The following is a 12,319-nucleotide window of genomic DNA, read 5'->3' as shown; positions in this document are numbered from 1 at the left end:
AACCAAAATTATGCCAAAATAGTTAGCTCGTGAATATGTTAGCTGAAAGCAGAAACTGAAGGGACGATGATGAAGATATATTTGTAAGCATTTTTAAAGTTGTTGTTACTTCGAGCGGATCTCTACTAGAAAGAAAGAAAAATATTGATTAAGTACCAAAAATTAAACAATTGGTATTAATTACTAATTAAACCGTAGTTAAATAAACGACGATTCTTTACATTTCGTAGGCTATTTGAATTTTGATTACCATTAGCACTTGTGTTCTTTGATAAATGAGCTAAAGAGCTAATCATAACCGTGGCATTATAAAGTAATTGTGTAGCAATGCCTTTATTATTGACAGCTCAATTGACGTTACTAGCTCTATAGTCTCTGGTTGCCATTATTCTCTAGTTTATGGTTGCTCGCACGGTCACAAGACGTAAGATCCAAAGATCATGGGAATTGTATTGTAAAATACGTCTTTCTTTACCAATTATTCTGTGGTGGTCTCTTGTAAATGGTGTTGGTGCAGTGATCAGTTTTAGTTATAGTATGTTTCTGACTATGGTGTTATTTGTATCGGTTGTTCATTGGTGAATGGCTGGTGGTAAAGTCCAAACAACTAATGAATGATGCAGTCTATTTTCTGGACAGGCAGAGTGGTATCACGTGTTATTAGAAACGGACTTCTGAGTTTCTCGAGTGCTACTGAATTAAATGTTTCAAATAAGAAATATCCGTATTTAGTTTCGGTAGTATGTGGCTTTCCCAAAGACATTGCTAATGGAAGAACACATAAAGGTCAATTCGGAGACGACGCATGGTTTTCCACTCATTTCAATAATGCGGATGTTATTGGTAAGTAAAAAGCTTTTCAAACCTATAGTTTATGTTTGGGCTTAATTTGATCATTTATTATTATTATTCCTGAATTTGTTGTTGATGTATTGTGATAATATGGTCTGCCTTGGTAACTTGTCATTGTTTCAATTTTAGCAAAGTATGTTTTTCCAGTCTTTTATTTCAGTCAAATGTAGCCTTGTTTATGTATCAGAATTATGTTTAAAGCAATAATAGCAATTAAATTGTTTTTGTGCAGAATTTGGATATTTTTTATTCAAAATCACAAGACTGTCTAACCAGTTAGAAACTTATAAAATGTCTTTTTTTCTCTTATTTGTCGTGAAAGCCATAAACATTCTTATTAGAATGACAATTTAGCATTGTTTTTATATAAACTTTAAATATAATTTGTTCGCCTTTAAATAGTAAATTTGGTAAACAAGCAGTAGACCCAGAATGTATTCATTCATGTTATTGCATTTAAAATTAAGAGCACACCCTGTATACATTTATTACCACCATTCTTTTGAAAGGAATTAAATTATAGAAAGTATTATTTATTTAGGAAACTCAAATATGAAAGAAACTGGTAACAAATAGAAACAAAAATGATTAAAATTGAAAGAAAATTAACATTTCGGTTTTGTCATTGAAATGGTGTACCTATTACTTTTTCTGGTGTGACACTAGACTAGTGTCTGCATTAGGGTGGATGCTCTAGTGATTAGAGTATCCACCCTAATGCATAATATTTTTCTACCATACATTTAACAATTATTTCTCAATAAAACAAGTAGGTACTTAATTCATTTCAATAATTTTTATTGCTTATTCAACATGATTTGATGTTAGAATGAAACTGAATGTTAATGGGTACTTTGACAAGGTGGGTGGGCATTATGACAAGTTATGTGATCATCTAAAAATAAAATTGGTTCAGTAAAAACTAACACATACCTTAGCTGTTTATCATTATTTTTACAATTTGTTCTTTTTCAGTGAAGCTATAAGTAGACTGGTGTTGTAATACAGGGTGTGTTAGCAGTGTAGGCTTGTCTATTTTAGAAAAAGTCAAACAAAATCATAAAGTTAATGGTTTCTGGTTTGTTTTAAAGTACAGTACTACAGTGTAGTAGTGTGTGTAGTTAGTAGACTCACATTGGTTGGTAGTTTGACATGATTCTATTGTTGTACTAGGGTTGTTCAAAAAGTAAACCATTCTCATTACTTTTTGAATACCCCTCTTATGTATGGATGCCTCTTGCCCTCTTATGCACATCAGATTTAAAATTTTTGATGTAACATTGGCTCTATTACAAGTACATAAGATGACTGTATTAACCTTGATCTGTACAAAAATGTCTAGAAACAAAGAAAGAAAAATGTTTATTTGGTCCAAAACCATCATTACAATTTTATACAGTTCAAAGTATTTGTACATGTTTGAACCAAAATGGCATCTGCTCAGCATTGTGTCCTGATATTATCACTTTACATTATTATCTTATTTATCACCTATTGTATTCTTCTTAGGAGTCGCTGATGGAGTGGGAGGCTGGCGCGCGTACGGCATTGATCCGGGCGAATTCTCCTCGTATCTCATGAGGACGTGCGAGAGGCTAGTTCAAATGGGTCATTTCAAATTGTCAGAACCTGGGGATCTGCTAGCTAAATCCTATTATGAATTACTGGAACACAAGAAACCTATATTAGGTATGTATTACTTGATTTGGTAATATGGATAAATTAATTGCCTTTTGTCTATATGCAAATATATTTAAATAAGATTTCTCTTCTCTAATTAGAACTTTAATTTGAATTTTCATTGTATTTAGTTCAATCACATGCAATAAATTGAGACTACTGTGAGCCTGTGACAAACAAGACACAAGTTGCGCTAATTAGTAATGGTGGCGCGGAAATGGTGCCACTGCAGCGCTTCCTCACGCCTCTTAATTTAAAGGCGCCCTAAAAGTCGTTTCTTCAAACTCTTTTGCCCTTTTCCCTTTTTTTTTCAGCCAAATGCCTTACCAACTGTACTGACATTCCTTTAATTCCTTGACAGGCAGTAGCACAGCGTGCGTGATGATCTTAGACCGCAGAGAGAGTATCATGCGCGCAGCCAACATAGGCGACAGCGGGTACATGGTGATCCGCGGCGGCCGCGTGGTGCACCGCTCGCACGAGCAGCAGCATTACTTCAACACACCGTACCAGCTCAGCTTACCACCACCAGGACATGACAGGAACGTCCTTAGTGACAGGTACTGTTCAAACTCTATTAGTATGTGGACCCCTTTCAGGGCATAAGTCCCAAATATAGCTTGCCATAGTTTTTATTTACGACTACGCATTTCCATGTATGTATGTGAAGAGTTATATCTTCAATTCCCTGACATTTATTAAGACTTATTTTGTGAAAGACATCTTTCTTTCAATAGAGATTTTTTGGTAGAACGACGTTAATTTTTGCACCACCCTGTATAGTACCTTACCTTTGCATGCCTTATTATCGCTTTTGCAATTACATCCTATTTTATTTAGGTATTGAAATAAATATTCTGTTTTATTAGTGATTGTTTAGTAAGTAACTACTTAAAAATCAAAAAGTTCTGAATTTTGTTTAGTCTAATGAAATAGTAACTTAAACATTACAGTAAATACTTAGAAAGTGCGTCAGAAATAGCCGTACCGAAGCAAAAGGTTATTTCAATAAAGATAATGGTGTAAATATTACATTCAAGGTCTTGAGATGATAGTTGGATGGATAAGTGTGTCAGCTTAGATTTGTGTCAGGAGAATTCTAATCTGAATGATAAAGATACACGTTCTCTGTAAATGCTATTTTTTCTAGTATTTATTTTTAGAAATAACCCTGTATGTACTGTAGGTATGAGATAGAAAGAATTATCGTCAAATTCTTTGGGATTAGCTCTCAGTCTCAATATCCGTACCGTCATTTACCTCATTACCTTTATATTCGTAATGATGCTTTATTGCATCATGTTGGTATAAAAATCGGATAAATAAGCATTGACCTATAATTTTATCTTTATTGTACTGTCCGAGTGCGACGGCTTCTCGTTCCTTCGCCTTGTTGTTTACGGCACTTAGCAGACACGGATGTTCTTTTTCCGGATTTTGTCTATCATAATCATAGTTACATCTCCAGCTAGACTATTAGCAAGACCTTGCTTGTTACATAGAAGCCTAGTCAATAAATACTCGCTACTACTATTTTCCAATATTCTGGCAACGCATTCCGTTATAATTATACAGACGAGCGGTAGCCATTCCAATAGCCATAAAAAAGTAATATCCAAACAGATATAGAGTATACTAAAATAATACCTGTACTGTACTGTAATATAATGATTGTATCGGGCGCGCCCTAAACAAGACACGTATTTTAAGCTTCACAAGTCATAAGACTGCTTTTTAATAACACGGGATCAGTAGTCATGTGCTCATTCCACAATCGGTCCTGTTGTATTTTCTGCATGCACTAATATTAGAATTTTTAGCGCATTGGATCTCTGCCAGGTTCACGTGATGACTTGAAATTTATGGAATAATGTTTACGTGATTGACTCGAGAGAACGACAAAATAGCACTCGAAACTCATTAAAAAAACAGTGTGTGTATTTGGGTACTATGGGGGCGTTGCCTGTCCGTAACTACTTCATAAATACAGCAGAAAATATGTCTGCTGTGATTGCTCTATCTTATTTCATATTTACTTTCATTCATTGTATCATTTCAAGCCCTTAATAATAAGTCTTATCCATTATAAAATGTGTGATAAGGATAAAATAATAGGATAACAGTGTTTGCTAAAGTAACGAAAACAAGATACGCTGTATCATGACATGGCGCCTACCTACATAACGTACGGTCAGTGTGCCTTTTATTAAATTCGCAATAAACTGGTTTATACGAGCCGAGTCGGGCTAAACATTATGGATTTGGACAGTTCAGTTCGGGATACCATTACGCTTACAAATAGAGCACTTAAAACTTGTGAAATAGAAAGAAAAAGTTGAGAACAGTTTCCCAATAATCCTCTTTAAAATTACTGTGTACATCATCACGATCATTAGGAAAAGACCAAACGAGCATTATTAATAAGAAATACCATATTACGCAAGTTGTAAACATTGGCACCAAGCCTATTCTATAACTGGTCACAAAGACAATCAGAGTTATATTATTTATTATGTCATAAAACTACCATTATCTCCTTTTATTAGTGAGTCTGTAAGCACCAGACTAAGCTGGATTAAATTGAAGCAGTATTATCCTCTATGTCCTCTGGAGTGTCCTGAGAGAGGTTGATTATGATTACGCATCATGTATTAGAATCGTTATGACCTCGCTAATGAAATTGCATGCACACGCAGTATCATAATATTTATTAATGCCTCATAATATGGTTCATTCAATATCAGAGATGTCTCGACTTTGGCCAAGTACCCAGTTACGGGTTGCGGTCAAGTGAATGTTACCATGAAATTAGTGAGTTCGATTTTGTGTAACTACTTTTTTATTTTTAAGCACAGCGTCATTCATACTTTCCCTGATTAATGTTCATTCGACCTTGCAATACTTTCTAAAATACCTTGAAATTCTGTACCATAATCTAAATTGCTTTTTTTGACATTGTTTTGGGTGGAGGGAGGGAGATAAAGTAATTCACTTTTTTATCTAAGTAACAGAAAATCTAGAATCATTCCAAATTCATGCAAACTCTTGCTAGGAGTCAAACAAAAAATTCATTTAAAAAGAGACAGTTTCCACTTTCGTATTCTGATGCTATCGACAATTCAAGCCATTGTAGCTACATTAGCATAAAGCGTAGCATTGTAAATAAATAATAATATGTAGAACTTAGATATTTATTTAAAACTAGCTTATGCCCGCGGCTTCACCCGCGTGAAATTTAGTGCCACAGATTGGCATAAATTATAGCCTATATGTTAATCAGGGTTACAAATAATAATACTGTAAAGTTTCAACAAAATCCGTTTAGTAGTTTTTGCGTGAAAGAGTAACAAACATCCACACAAACTTTCGCCTTTATAATACACTCGTCGTCAAATAAATCGCACCTCCCGCGACAAGCACTTTTAAACGTATGCATCCCCACTTCCCACCAATATTGGCACTACTTAAAAGCCTAGTTCTAAACTTGAGTTCATTATAGGAAAGGTTTTTACCCCAAAAATGTGTCTTAAGAAGGATCCAGAGTCACTTCTTCAAAAAATAGGTAGTTACGCTTGAGCCAACTTTTATGGCTATAAAACTGTTAAGTTGGGATTAATCGCTATCCATCGGTTAAAGAGGACACGTGAGATCATTATTTGGTTTTATTACCATAAAAATTGGTCTAATTGATCCCAGAGGTGAGCCCAAAGTGAGGTCTTTTTTCAAGTCACATTTATGGTATATGTTAATCATTTATTAAGAAATTGAATGTATTTTTCTTTAAGGATATTTATTGGGCTTTCAAATAATACCAATATTGTTGGGGTACCATGATTGTGTCAGAAGAAAATCTTTAAAGTTCGCGTCGCGGAAGGTGCGATTTATTTGATGTTGAGTATATTAGGTAGGATAGTAGGATTCCCTCCCAGCTAGAATTACTTATGGTTTTTGTTTATTTTTCAAGAATGTAATACGAAACTGCCTTCCCATCAATTACCGTAAGAAACTGCTCAGTATAACTCGGAACCTCTTTTACTTATCAGGCCAGAATCGGCAGAGACGTCGGAATTCACGGTGGAGTGTGGCGACGTGATCCTCGTCGCCACTGACGGCGTGTTCGACAACGTGCCAGAACCAGTGCTGGTAGCCGAGATGCGAAGGGCACAGGGGCTCGCCGGCGACTCGCAGCGACTGCAGGCGGTCGCCAACTCCATAGCTTGGATGGCGCGAAACCTCTCATTCGACGGATGCTACATGTCACCGTTCGCTAAAAGCGCACGGCAGAACGGAATAGATGCTATTGGTGAGACATTTTATCGTCTATTTATTGTTTACATTATTTCCCGCATGCACCCTTGTTTACGTGTTTGTTTCAAACACTCTTATTTCTCGTGCAACTGTACAGTTTCGCGATAAGCTACACGGGAACGGCGTAGAAACGTCGTCGTCGTATTTTTAGACTATTGAGCATTTCTAGTTTCTCTCAAATAAACAATACAAATTAAAATATTATTATAGTGTACAAAGATAAACTGCTGAACAATAGTTTGTCAATTAATAACCATTGTCTTTCTGTATTTACAGGTGGGAAACCAGACGACATAACGGTTCTACTAGCTATAGTAGCACTATGAAAATGTCTCCATGTGATTTAGATAGATTTATAGGCACTTGTTTAATTCAAAACCATTTGAAATGTAAAATTAGTAGAATTAGAGATAACAACGACACCAAAAACTTGCTAACTGGATCATAATATTCGATGTTGTGCTTCAGATCACATCAAGTAGTAAACAACTTTACTTTTGAGTTGTAATTTTTTTAGTATAAAATACGTTTTGTTATGCGCGGTGTGTGTATAGGATCTGATAATGAGTGTAAAATATGTGATTTTATTACGTTTTAACGACAGACTAGTACACTAGTCCCTTGTGGTGATATTGAATTGTTTTGATCGTCTGTCAGTTTTGTGCTACTATCTTTGAAAGTTATCTCTACTGTAACTTCCTTGAGTCAATAAAGAGCAATAAGAAATCAATACTTTGCTTTGTATAGCATTATAATATAACTTTTGTCTTCATTTTGAGAAGTAATAATTATATCATTTATCAAAATGTGAAGTTCAACTCTGTTGATAAAATACTTCTTTTGTGCTTAAAAATAATCCAGGAATATGGCCGTTTTGTTTTTAACTTTTTTATATTTTTATAGTTTCTTTATGTTGAGATGCAGGTGATTATGAAAATTGAAGTAACCGTTTAGTGATGATGATGTAACGAGTCACACGACCTTGGGAATGTTTGAATGAAGACTGACGTATCTAGGTTTACTGTCCTTGTTGTTACTATAGTTTAATTAAGATATCAGAAGAACGGTTTTATGAATGTAACACTTGTATTTTCTTTGAATATCTTCATTCTAAATTAAGTTTTGAGCAACTACTTATGTCTTTGTATGTTGTTATTTATCTAAGCACTTGAGATGAGTAACTAAAAAAAATGTATTTAATGTGATGTGACATTAATTAATGAATAATGTAAATACGACCTTGTGAGCCTCTAGCTTCATGCATCCAGTTTAGGTATTGTTTTGACTTTGTCTTCAAAGCCGTTCTGGTAAAAACATACCCATTTTTAATTAGGTACTTGAAATAATTTGCAATATTTTTTATTTTCGTTAAAATTTCTTATAACCTATTTAATTTTGTGTTATTGCGTTTAAATACTAGGTTATTTATTCGCTATACAGAATGACTGAAGAATTTTTGTCAAAAAGCCTTGTGTGAAAAGATTATCAATAAACAATGCTGATCATAATCTGTTTGTAGTTTTACTGTAGGAAAATGTACCTACCTTTACATTTAAGAGCATGGTATGGAAAGAAGTGGTCCAAACAATATATTTAGAGTGAATTATATTTTGGGCACTCAGGGGGTAATTTGCAAGCATTACGGGAATGTGTCTAGCTAAACCGATAAACCAGTATATTAATAACGAAGTTACGCACTCTTTTTCTTCTGTTTAGTTCGTTAATAGGTACATATTTTTTTCATAAAATAATTTGTAATGCGTAGGTACCTAATTACTAATAGTTCCTTTAACCCCTCGTGGTAATTCTCGTGCTCAGCACACTAACATAATGGCCCGAGCGGGACTTGAACCCGCTATCTGAGTAGCTTCGTAGTCCGGTACGGTAACCACCGAGCAAAGCGATATTTATTTACTAATATTTAGTACGAGTATGTATGTATAACAATCAATCTTTGCAATTTGCAAGTACAAGTTATGTAAGTATTTACGTATTAATTACGACGACTGGTAAGCTAAATTATACTTCGTGTTACGAGTTCACCACAATAGTCCAACGGCGCGGGAGTTTCGAACAAGTGCAGTGTTCCTCGGATCTTGAGTCGGCCAGACTGACTGTTGGGCTATTGCCGCGTTAAGTACCCAAAGAAGTCACACAAAATACACCCAAAAAATCAAAATCTTTATTTAATATGATAATGTATGTATTCACAAAAACTGATATCTATTAAATACATTCATTAAAAGTTAAACTAGTATGGATGAATAAAAGGTATGGATATTTTAATTTATTTGTACCTACATGTTTGTGGTTCATTATGACTTACAGTGCTAACAATTACACTTCCCAGAGGTTAGGTTTATTGGCGAAAAGCAGAAAAAATATTTATTGCATTTTGTGCAGTCCTAATTTAAAACTCATACAAAATAGAACATCTCAATAACTATTTATACATACCACTGATACATCTCATCCTAAAGATAAAATTATTATTAACCATTTACCCTATGTTTGGCATTTGCTTCATCATGGAGGTGTTGTTTACCTGTTGTCTTCATCATCATCCTCACGTCGGCGCCAGTCAAATCCACCAGGCCTGATATGGGCCAATTCAGGCAAAGGTTCGTACTCTTCTCGAGGGTTAAACAGTTTTTTCCTGAAAGAAAAATATATGTATAATATGTTGTACTTTATTCCAAAATGGATAATTGCAAGAAACCACTTACAGAAACAGTGGTGTCTTTAATATCCTATACCCTCCACGTTGGCGTGGTAGGATATCTTCCATGAAGAAATATACATGACCAATGGCCATCCCAACTAGGTCTACTGATATTGAATTACCAAGCAGGACAGAAAAGCCAAGTAATACCCAAGGCAAATAAGGAGCCTGTAAAAAAAGAAAATAATTAAAAAACTGTATTTAACCTTTAACTATGGACGTGAAAAAATAATCACACTCCCATGGACGTCGGGTCTCACAGACCCCTATCTAACATTCTTCTTATTTTCATATCTGAATCAATTTGAATTTATTAGAGTTGATATATATCTTAAAACTATTAATAAAGGATTTAGTAGTAAATGTAATCAAATTTTAACCATCATTTAATTATTTTTTTGCAAATTTAAAAAACTTAGACATTTTTCAGAGTAAATTGACTTGCCATCACATATAGGCTCCTTGATTACAGTCGATCATTAATAAATGAAAGTAATATTTTTTTCTTTGCTAATTAATAACCATGTAACATAAAAACATGAACAGAATTTCTGAAGGACATAAAATAAAATTTTTGACAAGGGTTAAAGTTACTAAACTTATACACAGTGGCCTAGAACACTAAAGACAAATTATTTCCACAGGCATGTGTTATCTTTCTTTGAGAACTTAAGTAGGCAAAATGTACATCATTCAGAATCGGAATCTGCAGCAATGGTGAATTCTAAGACATCTAAACTCAAAAGCAGAATCGTATACAATTAATACCTTACTCCTGAAATGTTCTTTAGATAGTTGGGCTAATAACATAGCTGATGTACTCAGATACTTTCTGCCACTATGTATTCTTAAACTAGAATAATTTACTTAAGATTATAATAATAAAATATAAAAAAAATATAGTTGACAAGTCACATCCATACAAGACGTTTGTATGGAAATTAAAGTCATCGGGTCTCCCAGACCCGGACAAAATTTTAAATGATTATTACTCACGTAGTAAGTGCCAGAAGACGCGATTTTATGCCTCCTCGGTCCAAACACAGTTAAAACTGAAGCTACTGAGATGGTCGAGAGCAACACGTGGCGGGAAGGTGTTTAAACCGAGAAATCGGAAAGGGGGGTGGGCCTCTGAGACCCGATGTCCATAGTTAAAGGTTAAGCGTAAACTTTATAATTTATCTCTTAAACTTTATTATTACCTGGAAGTTCATTAGCCCAAAAAAGTTCATTCGCACAAACACATTACGTCGAGACCAAACATACACAATCATGATAGTGAATGCTTGACCTAAAAATAATAAATTAACGAAGAACGCACATAGCTGTATATTTTGCTGAGGAAATTATTCTTAATAAAATAAACTTTGTTTTAAATATTCAATTCAAGTCACACCAATCCCAAATCTTAAAGAAATTCAACTGCATAATGTAAAGAAATACATATTTTATGAAACTTTAGAAATTTTTTATTGCCATTTGAGCTTGAAAAACTTCTAGATTCCATTATGGAATAAAATAAAATAAGAGGGGGCAGAATTGGTAACTTTGTGATTATCCTGTAGCTGATGAAACTGAAAATCAACACTTGTAATAAATTATTAGATATAGTTTTACAAAGGATACAATCATGAGAACACCTCCAAACATGAACATCACAACAAAATCAGCTGTTCTTCCTCTAAAAGACCCTTCTTCTAGCATTCGACAGTATCTATATGTAAATATCATGTTGAAAAAGAAATTGAATCCTAAATTCCCAAAGAACAGGAATGTTGTTATTAGTCTCCATAGTTGGTATCTTTTTAGTATCAAGATTGGATTGAAATATAGCTGAAATGGAGAAACAAGATCCAGTTGCTGAAACAAACAAAACCATTAGTCTGTAGTATAGAATCACTGTCAATGTTTTCTTTTAAAGGTGTATTTCTCTTAATGCAAACAAAGACTAAGTTTTATTAGAATAAAAATAGTTCTAATAATGGTTAGCTGCATACAACTTCTTTAGTAACATCTTAGGCTTTATAGCTGAGCTTAGTGGATTTGACTTTTTTGTGATCAGCAAATTATGTACTTGTAGGTACTTACAACAGCTAAAGTAGTGACAACACAGGCTGTAGTGTATGCTCTGGTCACAGGAGGTATCAGCATATATTCTTGGAGAAGAGTTTGATAGGCCATCTTAGATATATTTTGGAGAACACTATACCATTTGTTTATCGTAAAAAGTCACTAAATTTGATAGACCTTAGTGTAAACGACTATCATTGGGCCACATCAGTATTTCACGTGAATGGTATACGTGGTTAGTCTTTATACCAAGCAAACAATGCTTTTCATTGTGCAGCTTCGGTGTAGTTCTTATTAAACTTCTAGAAATTGGTGTACGTATCTATTTCGGCCAATTAAACTGTATTTTAAGGTTTAAATTCAATGATTTGACATTGCTTTGGATTATCATGACATGTCATTAATGACATTTCTAATGATTAAGGCATATTCTTTTACAGATAAAATGCTTAAAAAATACAAAGCATACCATATTAACACCTTGAAATTGTTTGATAGCTCATGTCATAGCAACGACTGTAACAAAAATGGGAACGAAAAAGAAACTTAACTTAAAAAAAAAAACAATTGTTACACTGACAATGACATTTGTCCAACTGATGCTTTTATTGCCTGCAGTTTTTTTATGAATTAAAATCTATCCACCAATTACGTGTCTTCTTTGATAGAATAGGCCAATCCGTGATG

At 34.0% G+C, this 12,319-nt stretch overlaps 2 protein-coding genes across 3 annotated transcripts; one reads left to right on the top strand and one right to left on the bottom strand.

Moving 5' to 3' along the window:
* The first annotated feature begins 390 nt into the window (after positions 1 to 390).
* LOC135075157 (protein phosphatase PTC7 homolog) lies at positions 391 to 8,348 on the top strand. 2 transcript variants are annotated; one of them, XM_063969506.1, is made up of 5 exons: positions 391 to 843; positions 2,362 to 2,541; positions 2,894 to 3,092; positions 6,576 to 6,835; positions 7,117 to 8,348. In XM_063969506.1, the coding sequence occupies exons 1-5, from the start codon at positions 615 to 617 to the stop codon at positions 7,164 to 7,166; spliced, it is 918 nt and encodes a 305-aa protein (XP_063825576.1). In that variant the 5' UTR covers positions 391 to 614; the 3' UTR covers positions 7,167 to 8,348. The 2 variants fall into 2 exon arrangements, with proteins under 2 accessions (XP_063825576.1, XP_063825577.1); XM_063969507.1 differs by having other exon boundaries at positions 2,362 to 2,545; positions 2,898 to 3,092.
* A 652-nt stretch (positions 8,349 to 9,000) lies between these two features.
* On the bottom strand, positions 9,001 to 12,134 carry LOC135075156 (derlin-2). The gene is made up of 5 exons (XM_063969505.1): positions 11,651 to 12,134; positions 11,189 to 11,422; positions 10,765 to 10,887; positions 9,567 to 9,730; positions 9,001 to 9,496 (listed from the first exon to the last, which is right to left on the bottom strand). The coding sequence occupies exons 1-5, from the start codon at positions 11,741 to 11,743 to the stop codon at positions 9,382 to 9,384; spliced, it is 729 nt and encodes a 242-aa protein (XP_063825575.1). The 5' UTR covers positions 11,744 to 12,134; the 3' UTR covers positions 9,001 to 9,381.
* Between the last annotated feature and the right edge of the window lie 185 nt (positions 12,135 to 12,319).

The sequence above is a fragment of the Ostrinia nubilalis genome, chromosome 10 (assembly GCF_963855985.1).
Source record: "Ostrinia nubilalis chromosome 10, ilOstNubi1.1, whole genome shotgun sequence".
NCBI classification, from domain to species: domain Eukaryota; kingdom Metazoa; phylum Arthropoda; class Insecta; order Lepidoptera; family Crambidae; genus Ostrinia; species Ostrinia nubilalis.
This window is presented reverse-complemented; position numbering and strand designations above follow the sequence as displayed.

Coding starts and splice junctions, on each gene's coding strand:
- LOC135075157 (XM_063969506.1), top strand. CDS start 615: ATGATGCAGTCTATTTTCTGGACAGGCAGAGTGGTATCACGTGTTATT. Junction 844..2,361: donor CAATAATGCGGATGTTATTG/GTAAGTAAAAAG, acceptor TATTCTTCTTAG/GAGTCGCTGATGGAGTGGGA. Junction 3,093..6,575: donor AGGAACGTCCTTAGTGACAG/GTACTGTTCAAA, acceptor TTTACTTATCAG/GCCAGAATCGGCAGAGACGT.
- LOC135075156 (XM_063969505.1), bottom strand. CDS start 11,743: ATGGCCTATCAAACTCTTCTCCAAGAATATATGCTGATACCTCCTGTG. Junction 9,731..10,764: donor TTGGGCTAATGAACTTCCAG/GTAATAATAAAG, acceptor CTTTTTTTACAG/GCTCCTTATTTGCCTTGGGT. Junction 9,497..9,566: donor TTAAAGACACCACTGTTTCT/GTAAGTGGTTTC, acceptor TTTTTCTTTCAG/GAAAAAACTGTTTAACCCTC.